At 33.6% G+C, this 23,647-nt stretch overlaps 3 protein-coding genes across 3 annotated transcripts; all 3 read left to right on the top strand.

The window, feature by feature from the left end:
* On the top strand, positions 1–2,787 carry LOC119832061 (collagen alpha-1(III) chain-like). Its single transcript, XM_038355659.1, has 3 exons — positions 1–40; positions 298–1,162; positions 1,387–2,787. Exons 1-3 carry the CDS (start codon positions 32–34, stop codon positions 2,649–2,651), a joined length of 2,139 nt encoding a protein of 712 aa, XP_038211587.1. The 5' UTR covers positions 1–31; the 3' UTR covers positions 2,652–2,787.
* A 6,470-nt stretch (positions 2,788–9,257) lies between these two features.
* LOC119831812 (pupal cuticle protein 36-like) lies at positions 9,258–11,303 on the top strand. The gene is made up of 4 exons (XM_038355343.1): positions 9,258–9,314; positions 9,938–10,377; positions 10,541–10,671; positions 11,034–11,303. Exons 1-4 carry the CDS (start codon positions 9,306–9,308, stop codon positions 11,279–11,281), a joined length of 828 nt encoding a protein of 275 aa, XP_038211271.1. The 5' UTR covers positions 9,258–9,305; the 3' UTR covers positions 11,282–11,303.
* Positions 11,304–14,586: 3,283 nt separating this feature from the next.
* Positions 14,587–16,543, top strand: LOC119831949. Its single transcript, XM_038355518.1, has 4 exons — positions 14,587–14,601; positions 14,747–14,954; positions 15,573–15,833; positions 15,924–16,543. The coding sequence occupies exons 1-4, from the start codon at positions 14,587–14,589 to the stop codon at positions 16,541–16,543; spliced, it is 1,104 nt and encodes a 367-aa protein (XP_038211446.1).
* Positions 16,544–23,647: the final 7,104 nt, after the last annotated feature.

Genomic DNA, 23,647 nt, shown 5'->3' with positions numbered 1-23,647 from the left:
TCATAGCCTGTCCTTACTTGTAACAGCAGACATGAAGCTGGTAAACATTTAACAACATTTTAATGCCGTAGCTAAATATTATGGTGCTAAAACAAATACCACTATCGATTTGTTAACTCTTCAACTTTATATGGATTCGAAATTTATGCAATGTTTTGTATATTTTTATGGATTGTGTCGATGTTCTTTGGGAACTGTTGAGCTTATTTTTGGATACTAAGCCAATTATTGTGTTTTTTTATTAGAGCTGCGGGATTAATGCTCATGAAATAATAAAAGCTTTTAATTTTTTTTCAGTTTGTTTTCATTACGATCATAGCCTACTGCTATGGAGATAAATTGGACAGAACGTACCTTCCACCTCCGAATGCTGGTACAGCTGGAGGTAGCCCTGGTGCCCTAACTGCTCCTGGTCCATCATCTCAGGGTCCTTTTGGACAGCAAGCGTTTGGACAACAGCCATTTGGACAAATTCAATCAACTGGACCCGCAGGACAGCAAATTACTGCTAATATCGGTTCGAAATCTCCATCTGGTCCTAGCCAACCTAGCCCAGTTTACGGACCAGCGTCTGGACGAGGACCATCTAGCAATGGGTTTGGTCAATCTAACTCAAATGGATTTGTTCCCAATAGGCCTTCTTACAATCAAGCTGCTATTGATGTTAACTCTGGATCTCAGCAAAATGCTGGACCTTCCAATGGCTATATTGCACCATCGAATACCTTCGGCCAGTCACCGTCTAGCAATGCATACAATCAACAGCAATCTTTGTCTGGCCTTCCTAAACAAGGAACAGGAATTCCTCAAGGACAAGGTTCTGTGGGCTTTGCCCCTGAACGTGCTCAAGCTGCCGCCGATAGAAACGCTGAAATATTGAGGTACACGAATGAAAACGATGGTGAAAGATTCGAGTACAGCTTTGAAACATCCAACGGAATATCTGCTGAAGAGTCAGGTGTGGCTACTGATGGTGTTAAAGCTCAAGGTGGTTTCTCTTACACTGGTGATGATGGAAAAGCCTACACAGTAACATACACTGCTGATGAAAATGGTTATCAACCACAGGGAGAACATTTACCAACGCCTCATCCAATTCCCGAAGAAATATTAAAATCTATTGAGATTAATGCTCAGGCTGCCGCAGCTGGTACACAAGAAGGTTAGTAATATTATTTTCTAACTGTTTTACTTCTTTTTTTATACATACGCAACACTATTAAGTACATAATTATTATTAGTTTTTGTATGCAATTAGTTTCTTATTGTAGTATTTATCCCAAATTGTATGAGGATTAGATTGATAATTATTCTTACAATTAAAAAAACAACCCTAATGATATTTATTATTATTGACCATTACATATAACCATTTAATTTTCCTAGGTGCTTACCGACCAGACGAATATGAAAATGAAGACAGTTCTCAAGGATATTCTTCTGGACCAATCAACAGACCTCAGTTGCAAAGCCAGGGTCAAGGTCCTAGCCAGCAATACGGCGGCCCTTCATCGAATGGAACACCTACAAGCGGATCATTCGGTTTCCAGCCACAGGGTAATCAACAGTCTGGATCACAAAACGAAGGTTTCGGACAAACTATTCCATCTGGTCAGTCTGGACAGTTCAACAAGCCTAATCTAAGTGACGCTCTGAATCAAGCATTAAATCAACAAACAAATACTGCAAGTTCGAATGGAATACAAAACCAGGGACAAATAAATGCTGCTCAAAATGGTCCTTCTTACAATAATGGACCTCGGGGACAAAGTGGACAGGGTGCTTCTGGTTACCAATATAATCGTCCACAGAATAACCAATATAGCTCAGGATCAAATGGTCAAGGTCCCATCAGCTCATCTCGTCCACAATTTAATAATCAGCCTTCTACGTCTGGTTCAGGTTTCCCCGGAGCAAATGGTCGTCCATCTGGGTCAATTTCAAACGGATTTTCCAGTCCTTCAGGACAAAACTCTCCATACAATTCTGGATCTTCAGCTCCGAACCGGGGAACGGCTCCATCTTTTGAATCTACTGGCCCTTCGAGCCCAATTTCCGGACAAAACAATCAATATCAATCTGGTTCAAATCAAGGCCAAAACCAAGGTTTAAACCAAGGATATAACTATCAAGCTCCATCTGGACCTTCTGGACAGCCTCGACCTGGTTCAAGCCAGACTCAAAATCGACCAAGTTCAGCTAACCAGGGCCAGTACCAGCCAGGTTCAGGAAACGGTTCTTATCGTCCTACTTCAAACCAGCAGTATCAGAAAGTACCTAGCAATCAATTCCAATCCGGGTCCAACCAGGGTCAAAGCCAACTCGGTTCCACCACGCAATATCAACCTAACAGACCAAGCGGATTCAATGGACAGGGCTCGCAGAACCAACCTGGCAACCAAGGCAGCAACCAGGCTCAATTCTCTGGAGCTAATCAGCAATACAAGCCTGGACAAAACCAAGTATCCAACCAAGCAATTCAAGCTCCTTATCAATACAACCGCCCTACCCAAGGTCTGAACTCGTCCGGCCAAGGAGCCCAATCAGGCTTCAACACGCCAGCATCAGGTCCCGGAGCTAAAGGCTCTGAACAGTTTGGCGGACCTCGTCAGCCACCCAGCTTCAACCCACAAGATGGATATACCTATTAGTAAATAAAAAACACTAGCGTAAATATTGTTACTGGGCATTATTGTAAAAAGTAAAAAAAAAATGTTTATAGAAATTTTGTACATTATGTATAGAATTATGTTGAAGATCACTATGTGGTCGATTAAATAAATGAAATTTAAATGAAAAGTTTGCTATATTTTGTTCCCAAAAAAAAAATACATAATTTAAGATAGTTCCATTTAAAAACGCATGATTTTTGTCTTGTTCTATTTTATAATATTATTTTAAAATAATAACATTAATTAATGCATTTTTTCAAGAGGATATTTAAAATATATAATATAACGTTTTTCGAAACAACCTGATCGTACAGTTCAAGAACGCCTCTATTGTTCTTCATGAGAATTTCTTTCATTATTTCTCTTATTTAGAACTCAGTTAATGTAGAATAAAAACAAAATTAAATAAGTGCCCTATACTCGTTATATGGCTGTCTAAATCGATTAAAACAGTCATAGTGACCTTGTAAATCCTATTTAGATAAGTGCATTACACGGTCGTTTTTAAAAATAACATCAATAATATCATAATGACAGTGTTTCAAGATTAATATAGTGCATTCATGGGCAGGCTGCGGCTGGTGTCCCAAAACACATTAAATTCTCTAAAGGACCTCTGCGTGTTGAATCTGTGTCCCCACGTAAGCCTGCCAAAAGACCGGGTGCTTTCCTTTGGAGGTACCCGAGTATTATGGAGAGATACACATAATATAGTATATCGTTAATAGGTAATCATTATTAAAATTATCCTGTAACTATTACAGTTTGTATCGTCAGATCCACAGGAAAATAAAAAGCAAACGAAAAAGGCAAATACAGAGAAGTAATAAAACATGATTGTTATTGAATTAATGTGGCAGTCGAGCACGCTTCAGCACGAATTCTGCCAGCTCGCACCGAAGGAACACACGACCGATGTGAAATAGTAGCTTGCGAATATTACTGTGTAATTGTGTTTATGGGAATGGCAGGTGATAATTTGATTGCAATAAATTCAAAAAAATCTTATATTATTATGTAGGTCTACGTATACAAACAGTTGTCAAAACTATATATCGATATAGAGCCTCCATAATATTTAATAATTTTATTCGATAGTAGATCCATATTATGTCATGTAGATGAATACAACTAATTATAATACACAACAAAATAATATACAACAGATAATAATACACTATATTATTAAATGCAGCTTTTGAATTTCGTTCGAAATAATTTGGAATTTTAATTTGAATATGTTTAAGAAGAAGACGTTAGTTATTTTTAAAGCTTTTTGTAATATTATACTTTACCATAAATTTCTATTATCTAAACTTTTTAATATTCTATAAAGAAACCCACTCCACTTAAATAACAAATGAGAATGTTTTTAGAATGTATGAATGTTTGTAACTCTTTCACATGAAAACGCCTGGACAGATTTTAACAGTGATGAGGCTAACCCATGAATATATATGAGAATGAGCTATAGAAATACCCACTTTTGCCTGTGATCCGAACGCAGGTGAAACCGCGCGGCGCAGCATGTAGGGTATCAATACATAGTATAAAACAAATTGCTTTCCGCCATCTGTGTCTCTATCGTGTACGCTTAGATCTTTAAAATGACGCAAGATTTTGATGGGCTTAAATGTATAAAAACATACATTAAACTTCGTCGAATTTTATAGAATTTTAAAGTCAATTTAAAAAAATCGGATATAACCTAAAAATAATAATTACAAATAATGGTCTATGCATTTTCTCTATAACTAGATAATCATAATATCACATCGCATTATCTAGATGTAGAGAAAATAGAAACATACATTTATTTATTACGATCATAGCTAGTTTTATTTCAACTCGGCTTAGTTATTATAACCATACATGATATTCTTAGGTAACTATGTCCTAATCGGCTCCACGAAGAGGCTACTCAATTCATAGCGCACTTTTTATATTTTATTAAATTGGCTATAACTTTAATACCAATCACGTAGCATCGCGTGCACAAATTACGCTTACATTACAAAATGGCAATTTAAATTGTTTCAAAACTCGAACATTTCACGCGTGGAGGTAATGAGCTCTTTTTGTGCTAAGTAGTTGTAATCGTGAGTTTTCTTGAATTAAATGATTGTAACATTGACTTTATGCTATCCAGGTTGCATGTGAAGGTTGTGTGGGTTTGTTTCTGTTTCAGATCGTTTTCACATAACATTTTTTAATAGTTTCTATAGCCTTTTATACGGATAAATTAACTGTTCGCTAGCTAGCTTTTAATACCAATGTTCCCGTGGAAATGATGGGATAAAAAGCAGCGTAAGTTATTTCTGATTACATCATTACAAACGGTCTAAAACAAACGGACGTACAGACAAATATTGTAAACAAAACATTGTTTGGTACATGTTTGTACCCTATTTATAGTAAAAAGCGATTATTTTAATATTACAAAGAGACACTTGAATTTTATTTATTGGTATAGATGCATAAATTCTCCTATGTTTGAGGGCATTTCATGGGCGCTGGATATATTTACACTCCTCTTTTATTAACGGATAATAATAATTTGAATATAAACGATAAATAACTGTGTAGTTTTCAATAACAATCAACCAAGTTGTTTATAACATCATTGAAAACGTGTCGTCAAATTAAATAAAATTATGCGTATCACTTTGCTTACAAATAATACAATCAATAAGTTTATAATAAAACTGACTGATTGCATTTTTAGAACTTGAGATACATTGATTGGTTGAATTCCTCATAATGTCATAATATACATATATACAGCGGCCTGTCCAGACGTCCCCCGCGTTAACCAGGTTTGAAAACATGTAACTCGATGAAAGACGCAGGAAGCTTTCGGTAACATTAGTTAATCAGACAAAAAAGCTAATCTTTTCTCATAGAAAATAAAAGAGAATAAGTATATCAATTTAAGTTACTTTTGAAACATTTAATATTTCTTTGAAAGTACACAACAAATATGAAATTACAGTTTTAAGCTTAATTATTGATTAGTCTAAACAGTGAATTAAAGATGAATTACACGTTTTTGCTCAATTAAAAATAAATTTATGTGCTGCAACGTATGTTCTGAAATAGCTTCAATTATTTTAAAATTGGAATTGAAAAAGAATTAAATAACGGCTAAATAAACTCGCCGTGACCTCAGGGTTCACTGGAGACACCGTGTCAAATTATGTTGTTTTACGTTTAATGTAATTATGTTATTTGAAGCATGTTTCACTATTTGTTAGTATTCGATTACAATATTAGCTCAAAACAAAGCACATGTGCTTGTCTTTTGGTTCGTGTAACCATTTATATATCGAAGATAATTAAGGGACTTTTGCATACTTTGAGGTATGTCAAGCGGTAAAGTCCTTTTACCGATTTTTCTGACTTGCATAATATTTAATTGAATTAATAAAAAAAATAAATAAAAATCATTTATTGAACAAATTATATGTAACATACAACATGAATCCCAGACTCCTAAGCTTTCGCTGTGTTTCACGAGTCTATGTCTTCCCGATACAACACATATTCAGTAAGAATTTAAGAATTTCCAACTGACATAAAATGCTGTTATAGATAAAAGAATAAAGAATAAATTTCACATTTTCATGTTTTAAGAAGCTAATTTTATTACTGCACCATCCATTTCACTTATAATATACTAGCTGCGCCTCGCGGTTTCACCCGCGTATGCCCATATCCCGTAGGAATATCGGGATAAAAAAGAGCCTTAATGTTATTCCAGTTGTCCAGCTGTCTACGTATGAAATTCCATTGCAATTCAGTAGTTTTTTCGTGAAAAAGCAACAAACACACACACATCCTTACAAACTTTCGCATTTATAATATAAGTGGGATTTCACTATTAGACGTACAAATGAACGAAACAAATTAGTTTAATTTAAACGTTAATAAGGCCTATTGACCCTCTAATACTTTGGCTTGCCCTGCCTCAAACTAATGTACGCAAAATATATCTTTCTCTATACAATCATTAAGATATAATTACTTCATTACTCTATAAGACACATATTAACTTTATAAGACGGCCAATTCAAGCTCAAGCACCGAAATACATAATATTGACGTAATGCTCCGATCTCGAAATAGTGTCGTCCCTTCATTTGTCATAGGTCGTCACGAATTGGGCCGTATACGGCCTTCACACATTATTTACTATTAATATCCTAACTAACTTTCACATTTATACTAATAGGATACGAATTAGGTTTACTCAATTAGGATCTAATATAAGAATAAACTCGTCTTCTTAATTTAAGACAATTTTTGGGCCTTGTCTTTCGATAGAAATTCTCTTTCGATAAAAGTTCGTTTAGACATTTTTATCTAATTCTGGTCAATGGTGCTTATATAACACCTAAAGTTTATGGATCACGAATCGTTTCGACTGTTATTTTTCGAAAATATTCGTTGAGTTTTTTGTATTCCTCTGATCTGTCTATTTCATTCAGAATGATTAACTTTAATTATTTATTTAATTTTTATTTATTAACTTTAATAAAATTAAAAAGGGGTTATTGAAAATCATCGTCGAGCATTACGGTAGCACATGCTGTGTAGTTACACTTTTTAGCAACACACTGATTGGTGGTGGATAGACTTGTTAAATAAATGTTTTTTTCTTTCTTCTGTCTAACTTCTGGGTCTCGTGTCATATAGTCTGTGGAGTATTAATATAGCTTTGAAATTATTTATGATGCTTCTATTCTATTTAAACTAACGTTTCTGGTAGAAAATAGAATTCTTAGCTAGGATTATATGTGAATGCTTTAATGAAAATAAATAAAACCAATTGCATAATTTATCATGGAATCTAATGCTTAATTTACCGACTTATAGTGACATATTTAACGTCACTCTTATAACAACTTTTAAAAAAATATCTCCCATGTCCCTGGAAAGGAGGTGCCACTCCAAATTCACAAATAAAACAGAAAATTATACGTCAATCGGTTGAAAAACGACGCAGTTATCGAATAACAAAACCAAAAAAGACTACAGTCGAATTCAGAATTTCCTTTGTTTTTTGCAACTTCGGTGAAAATAATAATTAGATGTATCTTATAGGTATTGATACTTGTCCAGGAACAAAAAACCTTGGTGCCATAATCACACGATTTAGCATAAACCTTTTTATAAACATTAAAATTGCGACATTCAAAAGCTGATTGCGAAAACAATCATATCTATTTAATGTAAATGTCAATTTAAAAAAGTGGCAAACAGTATTTGTTACAAATAAACTGCATTTTAAGATCACGAGTGCATCTTTTAATTGCTAATGTAGTTTGAGCTTAAGATTGAGGTCGCTCGAACGTTGGCAAGGTCGCCATTGAATAGTACCATAGGAGTTACAATTATTACGTGTTGGCGTTATGCAGGAGTGAACAAGTCATCACTTAGATGGTTGTTTATTTTTCGCTCAAAGCTGGTTGATTGAATATTGGATTATATTCAGGATAATAATTAATTTTGTTCACAATATTTAATGTAACAATAAGTTCTTGATAATTATGATATTTAATCGTAAAATTATGAACGTTGAAATGATTATTTTCTTAGTAGTATAGATATTGTTGAACTAGTTTTCAAAGCATGAGAATTTTCACCTGCCCTGTTCAAAACAAACAACTATAAAATTGTTATATTGCTACGTAGGTGGCGTGCTCTCAACTGCAAGAGTCCCATCATAAACTTAAACATTTAAAATTTAACTTTATTTTTTTATGAAAGCGCTTTGAATCTTAATATTTCGGAAAGTAGATATATATATCCATTTTACATAAAACATCCTACAAATATTATAAATGCGAAAGTTTGTAAGAATGGGTGTGTGTTTGTTGCTCTTTCACGCAAAAACTACTGAACCGAGTATAATTACATTTGGTACGTCTACGTACCTGGACCATAGCTACCTATAACATAGTACCATAGCTGGACAACTGGAATAACATATTATAGGCAACTTTTTATTCCGATATTCCTACGGACTTACGCTTAAAATAATAGTGATGCTAAAGAACTGTAAGAGAGTACCGTTAAGAGATCTTCCATATATTCATAAATAGGCTCTCTTATAATTTAGAACTTATAAAAATTTAACATTAATTTGAAAATTAAGTTGTATTACACTCTTTAATAAACTGAGTTATTCTTAAAAACGGATGTACATGACTCGCAAAGAATTTTTTACTTTAGCTAGCTACAAAATAAGCATTCAGTACCACAGCACAGCAGCTTCAGCCAGTCAAACACAACATAACTGAAAATAGCTTTAAGATTTATTTTCACATGCAATAAAGAGATTGCAATCGAATATTGACAGCACAATACAACATTGAGTTAATGTGTGAAAGCTCATTACAAATAAACTAAATAAATTCGACTGTGCGCCTTGCATAACACCGTCCGCGTAGTGATGCGTCCATTTCGCGTATTATTTGGATTACAACACCGAAGCACGATTTAATAAAGAGCATCGTATTAATATAGATCGATACGAACATCAGCATTAACTATAAATAAAGCACATGATTTTTTTCTTACAACATTCAGCCTAAAGACGTTTAACAGGTAGCAACTAGCAAGATCTGCATCATGAAACTGGTAACTAATTGTTTAGTTTTCTATTTCAATATGGATTGTTTTGATTCATTTATTGGTAGTTTTAAAAGCATAGTATGGTAGTTTTAACAGTGGTGGCTTAGTGGTGAGAATCTCGGACTTCAAAATCGATAAGTCAGGGTTCGAGACAGGGGGAGCGTGCAGGAAATAAATTGATTTTTCAGTTTATCTGCACGTTTGGATAACATCACCACTGCTTAAAACGGTCAAAAAAGAAATATTCAACGACATGTGACATGTGCCAACCCTCACTTGGCCAGCGTGATGGATGGCCTGAATCCTCATAGGAAGCCCGTGTCCAAGCAGTGGGCTGATGACATTGGTAGTTTTGAGATAGGCTTTGTTGGTTTTTGCCACCCTATTTGCAGTATTTAATTATAAATGCTATTAAGTATAGACTATATTGTTAAAGATATATAAGTAGCTCTATATTACTATTTATAATTAGTATTAATTTGTGATGTTATTTAAAATGTTGAGTCTTTCCAAAGCGGTGGTAATTTTTCTTTCAAACACAGATATAATTGAAATTTCCCCTTCATTTGGTACATGCTTAATATATGTACTTAATGCTACTAACAAAAAACTACTGTTTTTTTTTACAGTTCATCGTATTAGCTATGGTAGCTTTGTCTAGTGGTGACAAGCTAGACAATACCTACCTACCTCCCTCCCACGCCCAAAGCTCTGGCGGTGGCAACTTCCTTGATACACCAAATTTTGGATTAAGATCTTCTGATTCGGAAAATTTCGGCCCATCCAATACCAACGGTCAATACAATGCTTATGACAATAGCCAAGCTGATGTAAATGGAGATGTAAACAATTACAATACATTTGGACGTCAAGAAAGAACTCAAGCGGCTTTTGAAAGAAATGCTGCGATTCTTCGTCAGGATAACGTAAATAATGGAGACTCATATTCTTACGCATTCGAAACTGAAAACGGAATAACTGCTGAGGAAAATGGTGTAGCCACGAACGGTGTGGAGGCTCAGGGAGGATTTTCTTATATTGGTGATGATGGCGTTCAATACAGCATTAGGTTTGTATAACTTTTTTGAGAATCCGAGATTTAAAAAGAAACTTAATTTCTCAATATTAACTTTTTTCATATTTGTGAATATTGTCTCATATTTAAAAGGATTTAACGATTATCCACTATTCTATTTCCACTAAATAACCGCATTATTATTTACTATGAACAGGTACACCGCTGATCAAAATGGTTTCCGACCTGAAGGAGACCATCTGCCTACACCACCACCAATCCCAGCTGAAATCTTAAAGGCTCTGGAACAAAATGCGAGGGATGAAGCCGCCGGGATCTATGATGATGGTTGGTTTATCGGTTTAAAACATACATTTTTTTGGCTGTAGACGAGTGCATGTTTCATGACATTGATAATGATTATGATAGAACACAGTATAAGAAGCATGCAATTATAAGATGGAATACGCTGGGAAAAAGCATCAATAGATAAAAATTTGTTATTGGAATTTGGCTTCCTTTATTTGGTTACTACTATGATAAATATATTTGCTTGCTTAGTCTTGCTATATGAAATATACCCTCTGTGAAAACGATAACTTTCCAACTAGTAAAACATACTTATTTAAGATCAAAAGCAGATCCTTATGCAGTCATTATTCAAAATATGCCCTTTGTTATTTTTCATTATTTACACTATTTATTTTCAGGATCATACAGTGAAGGTAAATACGATAATGACTTCCAACCCGAAGGCAACTACGGAAACTACAACGATGGTTTAAATGTTAATACCATCAATAACATTCCCAAAAACGATGACGATACCGTCGTTACCGACTCAGCTGCGTTCACAAACCCACAGAACGGTGTTCCAGAACAGGACTTCCAGAATCCCTTGGTGACTGGAGCTAAGACTTACCTGCCTCCCAGGGCTGGTCGTAGATACAGATATTGAATAGACTGCAAATGATACGGATTTAGAGTTAATAAATTATATTTTGTACAGCCGTTTGTTTACCTTTCATTGATACCAATGGTCTCCGAAGAAGGAGCCGTGGGTTATGTCGGATTCCTACCGACCTAAATCCTAATATGTTTCGTCAAGCCGCTTTAGGGAAGGGGCCACGGGTGCTGGTTAAAATTCATCATCATGCCATGAGTTTTATACCTTGGGTTGACATTTGTTAATAATTGGTATTGCATCATTTCTTAGAAAACATGAGAAATGGGATGATTCGATTTGAATTAAAATTTGAATAAGTTCAATAAAGACCTTCAAGAATTGGTGGCACAAAAACGCCGGTCGCAATGGCAAATAATCATACACTACACCATAACATTACGTTCATCAAATGCATACAGCTCAAAGCAGTAAGGTCCAATTTAAAAATTATTGTTATTCTTTATATACATTATAATTTATTTAATTATTTGCACATCAAATTTCCTTATACAATGTTCCTGTATATTTAATAAAATATTTTTTTGTGCTCATTCAAGCGCTGCCGTCATTACTACGGGATAAAAAGGAATAATCTAGGGTTCTGCTATTTAGATAAATTTGGAATACATCTAGTCGTTTTGGAGTTTATTATTACATTGAATGAAACAAATCGTCCGTTGTACTACACAGTAATTATTATATTATATGGTGAACAAAGATCGATCGAAATCATACAATAATCGAAGATTGATGCAACAAAGAAGCAATGGTATCTCAGTGGTAAGAACCTCGGTCTTAAAATCGATAAGTTTGGGGACTCGAGAATAGGCCAGCGTGCAGAAAATAAATAGATTATTCAATTTATCTGCACATTATTCGAACTCGACTCGATATGCTGAAGGAAAACAACGCGAGGGATCCGGCATGTCCAAGATCCAAAAGTACTACGACATATCACATCTGCAGGTTGCATTTAGCGAACGTGGTGGATTATGGCCTGAACCTTCATAGGCCAGCCCAGCTGGGGGATAAAATATGGACCGAGAATGATGATGATGGTGATGATGATGATGATGATGATGAAGATTGATGTTAAATAGCAGATACATTATTAATTTCGAACGATAATAACACAACTAATACTACCATTTCACACCAATACTTTCAAGATCTAATTTTGATAATTTCAGCGAACACAGCGACAAAATTTCAACTGTCAAACAAAGTATGGATATTAATGGACGTACTGAGTTTGCTTGAGGGTCTGCTGTCAATTTACTGCAATAACGTTTCAATCGTGAAGATCACGATGACGCCAGAACTGAAAGCTTGTTACTCTTGCATCTTGTATGTAATTAGATTGATTTATTGCGAAACGAATACATATATGGTTTGATATAGTAAGATGAGCTTGATAACTGACTAGTTTCTCAATTTTTTGTATACTTGTATGTGGTAGTCGAGCAAGCTTCGGCACGAATTGGGCCAGCTCGCACCGGGGCGCATATGTTTTGTATAAAAACATATATTAAATTACTTAGATTTTAACGCGTAAGTAGCCGCGGGCAAAAGCTAATAAAAATAAAAGATATATTGTAAATGTATATTGTAGGCCTTAAAACAAAATTTTAATAAATAAACAAAATAATAATAAAACACACTATACATAACTATTGTACAATTTGGCGGCCTTATCGCTTAGAAGCGATTTCTTCCAGGCAACCTTGGGGTATAATAAATATAAATTTTGAAAAGGAAGAAAATGCATAAATATATACAAAAAAATGTACACATATACAGATATAAGAGATTTAATTTTAGGAGTTATATCCTATCCTACTTATATTATAAATGCGAAAGTTTGTGAGGATTGATGTTTGTATATGTGCATGTTTGTTTGTTGCTCTTTCACGCAAAAGGTACCGAACCGATTGCAATGAAATTTGGTACGTATGCAGCTGGACAACTGGAATAACATATAGGCAACTTTTTATTCCGATATTCTTACGGGTTACGGACTTACGCGGGTGAAACCACGGGGCGCAGCTAGTTAATAATATACTAATATTATTTAAACATAAAAACTGTAGTTTATAAAATTACAATCGCTTTTGGCATGACAGATCTGTTTAAAAGTTATACTTAATAACTTCTCAGTAGCAAGTTCTACACTCTGTAAATAACAAACAAAAAGCACAAATATGGTACACATGATCAGATCGATATTTGACCGTTAAGAAATTTGCCTCTAAGACATGTCAAAGATCAATAGCCAGAAATATAATGATTGGAGACAATGCGAATCTTTTGTGATGCTATCGTGCTTAATTTGACCTCAATTATATATAAATGCCCGATATTGCGAATAATAATATGATTATTAAACGTATCGCTTTATTCAAAAACAATGTAAATATGCTATAAACAGATTATGCGTAATTTAACCTTTTTTTTTTTTACAAATCCAATTGGCGAGATGTTTCGGAATGTCAGACACACAATTGATCAAAGGATAGCCATATCCCAAATATTCGTACCGAAACTCAATATTATAATCTGCATTAGTATATCATATCCTAGACTTTTAATTTGTCTTTTTGGATTACCAACATTTGGAGATGCATAAGGCCGATAGAAGACATTATGCCTCTACAAATGGATAGACTTTAAATTGGAAAGGGATTAAGAAAGAATTGACGAGAGGAAAAAAGGAGTGAGAAGGGTAATTAACCGTATGAAGCAGAGTAGCATGCTATTATTTCACGCCGGTCTTCTGAGGTGTGGTACTTCCCCGGTGAGAGCAAAGAATAAGTACTTGCCTCTAACCTTTACCTAACTTCATTTAATTTTATAAAAATCCTGTTTTTTATATTTTAGACTTTAGTTAAGGTGTTTTAATTGACATGGCAAAGGCATTAAAGAACCAACGATTATGTTTTTATTATTATATTTTAAGTTACATTAAAACACCAGTATCCCGAATGCCAGTTTCCTTCCTATATTAGGAATTTATAACTCCGTAAATACATGCTGTATGTCATACGGTAACAATTAAATAATTTAAATCTGAGATTAATGAATAAATTTTTAAAAGTCAAGGCCCTGTTTTTGATGATCACGACAATACGTTGACGAAATAGAAAAATTATCTCATCATTATAGGGGTCTGACGGCCACAATTAGAATTTTGTCACGTTGTCCGTCCGTCACGTAATGCATCTATAGACATTAGATAATTTTGTGACTATAAATATAAATTTTCGATCACACTGAGCACATATCAATCGTGCTATCTGATGCCAATGCATCGAAGAAAGATGAAGATTCTATGGGTTTGTTTCCTTACAGTTGAAAAAATCTTGTTTTAAGTTTGTAGACGTGCTAAGTTAAAATATTCATTTCCATATATAGTTCTTCATTGAAACAATTTCTACATAGTGAAAACATATGAAAAGTTATTATATGTTTATTTTTCAGGTCTTAGTTGCTGTAGGTCTGGTTGGTGGAGAAAAGCTGGATCGAAACTATCTTCCGCCACCTGGAGCTCATTTAGCTGGAGGTGTTTTTGATGATGACAAGCTGGAATTACCAAAAGAAAACTTCCAGTATACTAATGTATATGAATCAAATGATAGAGAGGCTACATTCAATACTACACCCGATGTCAGAACTGCTGGTAATGACGGTAATATGCAAATGGTAACTGCAATACCGGGACTTGGTGATGATCGTTATTATAATACCAATTCCACACCATTTCCATCACTCATCAATCAAACAACAGATATTCCTGGAGAATATAAACTAGCAACTGGTGATCCACAAATATCAACCAATTATCAATATATGAATGATTTATATAAATCCGTAATAATCTCTCACCCTACTATGAGCATTCAAGATGAATCCATCTCTATTCCCGATTCATCGTCGAAGACGATAAAAGTTATTCCCACGAGACCAAATGTACCATTTATTACTGACTTGACAGCACGAACAGATTCATCTAAAGCTTTTAATGATATGAATCCGCGATTCAATGAAAAAACTCATCACAACTACGGTATCTCTTCCACACCAGTTAGCAATAAGGACGCTACTGCTGCTCCCATGGGTGAATTTATGAAATATTCCTTTCCAAATATGGCATATTCTACCCCAATCAAAGATTCTTTGAAATTGAAGCTCCCTCCCATACAAAAATTGCAAGGAATTGATACCTCCGTGAAATATCCAACGAGACTCCGAGATGTAATCGATAAAAATGCTATTATACTTAACTATGAAAATAAATTCATACCAGGGGGCTTTTCATATAGCTTTGATACATCAAATGGCATTCACGCTGACGAAAGCGGTACAGCTGATGCTGGAGTAAGAGCAGAAGGGTCGTATTCATATATTGGTGATGATGGGATATTATATAAAATAGAATATACTGCTGATGAGAATGGTTTTCGACCTCGTGGTAGCCATTTACCGACTCCTCCACCCATACCCAAGGAAATTCAAAGAGTCATTGAGCAAGCGCATAGGAACAAAGCAGCTGGTATATTTGATGATGGTAAGACCGTTTACAAAATCTTGTAATATAAATGCTGTAATATTGTTTTATTTTGCGTTTTTATAAGTAATTTCTTTTTTTGTATTATAGGATCTTACGACGATAAAAAGTACGGTTTTAACAAATATATGCCTCGTTTGACAAACAAAGCACAAGATTTGTTAATGACCAACAAAGATTTAATTAAAAACATCAGTGAGAAACCACGAAAAAACAAGAATACAGAATATGAAGAATTACGACTACAAGCTTCTACTGTTGATCCAAGTCCGACATTTGAAGATACTAATAATATGCAGATTGTAGATTCTGCTCAGTCAATATTTGGGACGAGTCAAGGTTATAACTATGAATCTTCTACGCCATCTTTAACGAGCAATACTGTATCACACCCCGATAATTATATAAATACTATTTCTTCAACCTTTGTCACACCTACTACGTTCATGCCTAGATTATATACTTCTAAAGATTTCGCAGATTTAGATCAATCAGATAGAAAAACAATCGAGAGACCCAAAGATAGAGTTATTAATACATCTAACGAACATTTCACAACTCCTATATCTACTACTTTTTCAACTGGAATTGAGAACTATAACACTGAATTACCTGATAGGTCTCATTTTGAGGACAATGCATTTACACAAGATTTCAGTGGTCCGAAACAAAATCAAGATTTTGATCCCAATACTGGATATTATTATTAATTATATGTATATTGAATTATAATTTATTTTGCTTACTATAATTTAAATCATGGGATACCTACTATTCGCTGATAAATCTTAATTTAATTTTTTGTTTTGTTGAATAAAATAAAAATCCTTTCTATAACGACATGTGCTTTTAAATTGCTTCCTAATCCTGTTAAATTTTATTTCTTTCACTTTTGATATAGAAGTTTTTTTTCATTTGTATGCACTTTTATTCATAATGTCTAGTGTTTAATAATCTGTATCTTTAGCTACACGATAATTAAATGTACATTGATTTAGTTAAATGAGACAATTATTATAAAACTTAAAAAAATCTTAAAAGGTAAATTATTATGAATAGCTCCATCTAGTGAATAATACAAATATCGATTGATCATGACCCAATATCGATTGGAATGGTAGAACTCTCTATTGACCTTAAAGAGAACATGAAAATCGCCTCAATTAGCCACAAGATGGCGCTGAAATAAGTTTATAATAAAGCTCATTGCACTAAACTTAAAACGTGTGACTTTTTTATGTATAATAAATGTGATGCAACGATACTAAATATAGTGTTAGTTTTATATAAATACAATGCACACCAAATCACCAAATGAGTATTTGAATCCAACTATATCCTACTAATATTATAAATGCGAAAGTTTGTAAGGATGTGTCTGTGTTTGTTGCTCTTTCACGCAAATACTACTGAACTGATTGCAATAAAATTTGGTAAGTACACAGCTGGACAACTGGAATAACATGCAGACAACTTTTTATCCGTGAAACCGCGGGGCACGACTAGTGGTTTATAAAAGAAGCACTTCCTTTAGGATAACACTACTAATTTAGTGTTAGTAGTACTAAATTCTTCTGGAATGTTTATGTGAAAAAGTCGCAGACTCTGAAATCGAGCTGACTCGAGAATCTGAAGAGAATCTGAGCTGGTTCGCCTGATGGTAAGCGATTACCACAGATGATAGACCTCTTGCGTTGGTCAGTTTTAAGGACTTAAATGAATGTCCCCACGTGTGATCCCTGCCCCAGTGACAGCTGTCAAAATGTGCCTCTCTTTCAAATAAACAAAACAATATAAAATTACCACAGAGTTGTTCTGTTCCATATTTCTTTAAAATGACATAGTTATTCAAAATCCTACATAATAAATGGATTCATGTGTTTTTTACGAAAATTCTAAACAGATTAACTAACATCCTGTATACAGAACTTCACTTTTTTACACACACTCAAGCAATTAGATTAGATCACTCCTATGTGATTGGATAAAAAACTATTTTATTAAGGTTACATGTTTCTATGATTAAGTTGGTTTGTTTTTATTATTATATAGTTTTTACTGTAGACCTACTGATGTTAGAGTTGTTAAGTACATATTAATTTTACTGAGGAAACGTTTAAAACATCTACTGATTTCAATGTGAGCTATGATAAGTTCTTTGAAAAATAGTGCGTTCATTATGAAATGAAATACTCTCAAATACTCTCACCAGCTATTCGCCCGCGTAGAATTCGCTTATATCGCGCGACATGGTAAGGAGTATTTTATTCGCATTAAAAAGTATGGTTTAGTTTTTCCCACGTTTAGCTCCATTTTCATAATAAGTTTCATCAAAATCAGTTTGACAATAACGATCTTTCATACAAACTTTCACCGCCTCTTTCAACCCTTTCTAAAAAAAGTGTCCTATGTCCTTTCCCAAGTTCAGTTCTATCTTCATACCAAATTTTATCAAAATCGGTTCAGTGGTTTATGCGTGAAAACGTAACAGACAGACACACATACAAAGTTACTTTCGCATTTATAATATTAGTAGGGGTATATAGATATACAGTCTATCAATGGCGCAGCAATTACACATTTTAAACCCAAAAATTCGTAGCTTTAACTACTTGTGTACATTTGAATAAAAACCACCACGTTCCATGTTTCACATCTCTACATAGTATAAAACAAAATCGCTTTCTCTGTCCCTATGTCCCTATGTATGCTTAAATCTTTAAAACTACGCTACGGATTTTAATGGGTTTTCTTCAATAGATAGACTGATTCAAGAGGAAGGTTTATATGTACAATTACCTCTATTAAACTACTCCGAGTTAACGCGTGCGAAGCCGTATCTATAAAGCGTGATTTAACTTATATATGACACTGACGATAATCAAAACTTATTTATGGAAATACCAAGGTCTATTTATTGTGTACGTAACAAAAGTATTGTTACCTAAACGGCTACATCGCAGGGTACTTGACCTATGCGCTTTGTGTCTCAGGAATTTGAACTAAATACCGTGAATCACTCATGGAAGGTTATTAATAACGTAACTTCCATGGTTAGACGTACTGTGACATCCTTCCTACTAATATTGTAAATGCGAAAGTTTGTAAGGATGTGTGCGTGTTTGTTACTCTTTTACGTGAAAACTACTGAACCGATTGCAATGAAATTTGATACGTAGACTGCTGGACAACTGGAATAACATATAGGCAATGACAACGGACAACTGGAATTTTTTTCCCGATACTCCAACAGGATATGTACTTACGCGGGTGAAACCGCGAGGCGCAGCCAGTAACATAATAAAAGGTTATCCATATTTTCATTTGAATAGGTCATCAACGACCTTAAATGTCATGTATTAATTATCTTCCTTCCAAATTTAGAAATTAAAAACTTTTTAACGGATTTTAAACGCGATTTATTCAGTACATTAATACTTTACAGCGAGCGTGGTCACGAGGAGACCACGCTCCCTGTAAAGTGTTCGAAACGTCGGATTAATAATATTTTCATTTCTAAATGTATAATACTCGCGTAAAATCAAACACAAGAAAACACCATTTCGTTCTAAATTTCAACATTTATATCGTATATGACATCTTAAATTGTCTATTTCTAATTATATATCCAATACTAGCTGACCCGGCAAACGCTATTTTGCGCTAGGGGTATGAATAATAGATGTTGGGCGATTCTCATACCTACCTTTGCACAGAAAATTTCATGAGAATCGATCCAACCGTTTCAGAGGAGTATTGTAACTAACATTGTGACACGAGATTTCATATATATAGATTAAGAAGATTATATTCTACTTATTAAGTTTACAATTAACTGGAAACTGAGAGCAATAATTTTTAAAATCCATCTAGCTGTTTGCAAAGTTAACTATAGTGTTTCTAAAAATATTAGCCTTATTCCGTCTCCTAAAATGAAGGCTTACCGAGACATAATAACATCTATCATTCTCCAAGATTCTCTTTTGTCAATATCAAAATTCTTCGAAATCTGTTTAGCGGTTCATGTGTCATCAAAAGGTTATAAAGCGTTACTGAGAAGTGACTTTCACAAGTGAATTATACAAATACAATCTAAAGAAAACAGGAATATAAAAAACGTGAATCGATGACTAAAAGACCTCCTAGAACACTTATATATTTTTAACATCAAATTTATTAAGCTTCAATAACACTTCAAGAAACTATATTATGTATATTAAATAAACAGATAATGACGTAAACATACAGATTGAAATAAAAAAATATCCTGTAGCTGAACATGATATTTGAATATGAATCTTATTGAAGGAGACATAAAGTTTATTTCATTTCTCGATTACATTTCGAAATATAAATGATATATTTATATCAATTTGTTTTTATTTCTCTGAAACGATTTTAAATTCGTTTACGTCATTAATTTATATATTACTAGCGGTCCGCCCTGGCTTCGCCCGTGGTACATATATAGACTTTCTAAAAAATGGGCTATCTAACACTGAAAGAATTTTTGAAATCGTATCAGTAGTTCCTGAGATTACTGCATTCAAACAAAAAAACAAACACCTCAGCTTTGTAATATTAGTATAGATACGACTTCAAAAGGTCGTCCTAGCTTTTAATTCGACTATTTATGCTTTTCTTTAGTGTATTTATTAAACGTTACCCCACAACATTGGGCTGGATGAACCAATTACGTTGATTTTTCTTTATTTGAAAGTCGGTGATCTCTCTGTGCCATTAACATAATCTAATTCTATCAATTTGAATGCAGTTTAGCATTTTGTGTAAATAATTATTTTATAGGTACTAAACTTCATCGTCACGACAACTTTGATATTTATAATTTTACATATCATGTGAGAACAAAGGGCTATAAAGAAACAATGATGTCCTAGGTGATCTGATATTTCTAACACTATAATAAAACGTAACTATAGATTAAGCTTATCAAAATCGAGGCATGAGTGCACGCTAACAAGTTTTAGGTTATTATGTTCTAGATTTTCAGTTAACATAAATTCAGATTTTATATATTACTAGCTGTGCCCTGCGGTTTCACCCACGTAAGTCCGTATCCCGTAAGAATATCGGGATAAAAAGTTGCCTATATGTTATTCCAGTTGTCCAGCTACCTACGTACCAAATTTCATTGCAATCGATTCAGTAGTTTTCTCGTGAAAGAGCAAAAAACACACACACATCGTTACAAACTTTCACATTTTTAATATTAGTTGAATTATTCATATGTACTACATACGTATTTATGTAATATTGTATATTTATTTTTAAATTTTTCAAACAGATGGCATTTTTGAAATCGGTCCAGTAGTTTTGCGTGAAAACGTTACAGATATAAAAAATACAAAAGTTGTATGTATAATATTGGTATAGAAATAGATTGATAAAATTATTTTTCAATAAATTAACACGCAGCCATTAAGTGTTAACTCTATAAGCAGTAGACCTTACTAAGTACAACTATATTATTATTAAACCCATTATTATTCATTTATTAAAATTATTCAGATTTTCATATCTTAAATATGAAAACGAAAAATCATTTGAAGCCAGAGCTGAGAAAAGTTCCTTTAATCATTAGAATCATTCAGTTAATTATATAAAATTGACAGTTGCAAGTACGAATTAAATTAGACTAATCGGTTAACCGGTAATCGTTCAGAATTCTGAACTTATGTCTTTTTTGTCGATATTTCAAGGTATCGGTATATCTGGCTATGTATGGTAAAAAAACTACAGCGATTACGTAATAGATCTTCGCTTTGCCTTCGAAGACTTCAAATATAAGTATTATTTATTTCAATTCAACTTTAAATAAATTTATTGTTCCTCTCGATTTAAGTGAGATAACAATGGAGATAACAATCAAATCTCATTCACTTAAAACTTTGATAAAGAATCGCACTTTATTTTATGACCAACCTCGTCACGGCATTACTATCCTACTAAAATTATAAATGCGAAAGTTTGTAAGGATATCCCGCGGTTTCACGCGCGTAAGTCCGTATACCGTAGGAATATCGGGACAAAAAGTTGTCTATATGTTATTCCACTTGTCCAGCTGTCTATGAACTAAATTTCATTGCAATCGGTTCTGTAGTTTTTGGGTGAAAGAGCAACAAACACACAGATACCCTTTCAAACTTTCGCATTTATAATATTAGTAGGATTAGTAGGATTATAATATTCAATTCGTCCTACTAAAACTAAACATACTACATAAACGCGTTTTTCAATAAAGTCCAGTTAAATAACTGAATTAATTTATAAGCCAATAAATACCACAATGAATCGAAACAATATAAGCTCAAAAGTTATGCATGTCAACACATAAGCTGCATTTGGCAACAACGGTTCTAACCTTTCTCATATAGACATACTATTACAGTTTTATACCTTATCAGAGTAAAGATGTCTTCATTAATAAATCATGAGATGCATGTAAGGTTATTTAATGTGGACTTGTTCATTACAGTCACCTAATTAGCCAGTTTAATGCATTTTATGTAAATCTAATTAAAATATTTCATCACATGTCTGTATTTGTTTTTATTTTAAGTCAAAAAATTATGTTATAACGAACAAGATTAATTTTGTGTTGTATTTTACCACAATATAAAAATGTGAGTCTAGGAGTTGAGCGACTATTTATTTTCATTGGGTCAATAATTATTAGTAATATAATAATATATATTAGTAAGTATAGACATACAAAATAGGATTTTATTTATTATAAATGCGAAAGTTTGTGAGGATTGATGTATGTATATGTGTATTTTTGTTGCTCTTTCACGCAAAAACTACTGAACCGATTGCAATGAAATTTGGTACGTAGACAGCTGGACAACTGGAATAAAATAAAAGTATTTTTTATCCCTATATTAACACGGGATACGGACTTACGCGGGTGAAACCGCGGGGCGCAGCTAGTATATTATAAATGCGAAACTTTGTGAGGATTTATGTATGTATATGTGTATTTTTGTAACTCTTTCACGTAAAATCTACTGAACCGATTGCAAGGAAATTTGGTACGTAGATAGCTGGACAACTGGAACAACTTTTTATCCCGATATTCCTTCGGGATACAGACTTACGCGGGTGCGGGGCGCAGCTATTACTCTATATTTATTACATTTGACGATGAATCAATAGTTAACTAATTTAAATTCACATTTATACTCGTTGTACCTAAATTTTAATAAAACCTATTGAACTAAATAAACTAAATTATATTATAAACAGGAACAGTTAAATTTTTGGGTGCGTTTCTTTGTTAGATCATCTTCATCAATTCCAATATCTTGTACGCATTATTGTCCAATAACAAGTCGTGGCATCTTGTAAATAAAACTACACTCAGCATATCTATTAATATTTTAAATTATTTATTGGTATCTGTTTTGTAAGTTGTTCTGAATGAAGAAATAAATAAAATAATTAAAAATTATTTAACCATTTGCGAGCTCCATCTTTACCGAGGAGTATGGGCTATATTATTTTATTTATTTCCAGGGCAACCGGGGCGAAACGCACACACAAACAAGCTAGATTTTAATCGATGTACCGATAGAGGTACTTGATTCATTGCGTCCTCTATTTTATTGCTATCATCTGTAAGTAACCGACTCCTCCTTTTGTTCTTTCGATTCGTCCCACTTTTTAACGGGCAGATTCAATTCAAACTTTGTCACAAACTGTATAGATTTTTTAACAGTAGCTCTTATAAGCAATCCTTAGTGTCGAAACCGACTCGCACTTGACCGATTTTTAAATAATCTCAAAACTCTACG

The sequence above is a fragment of the Zerene cesonia genome, chromosome 14, assembly GCF_012273895.1.
Source record: "Zerene cesonia ecotype Mississippi chromosome 14, Zerene_cesonia_1.1, whole genome shotgun sequence".
Lineage (NCBI taxonomy): Eukaryota > Metazoa > Arthropoda > Insecta > Lepidoptera > Pieridae > Zerene > Zerene cesonia.
The sequence above is the reverse complement of the archived record's forward strand: the minus strand, read 5'-3'. Positions and strand labels throughout refer to the sequence as shown.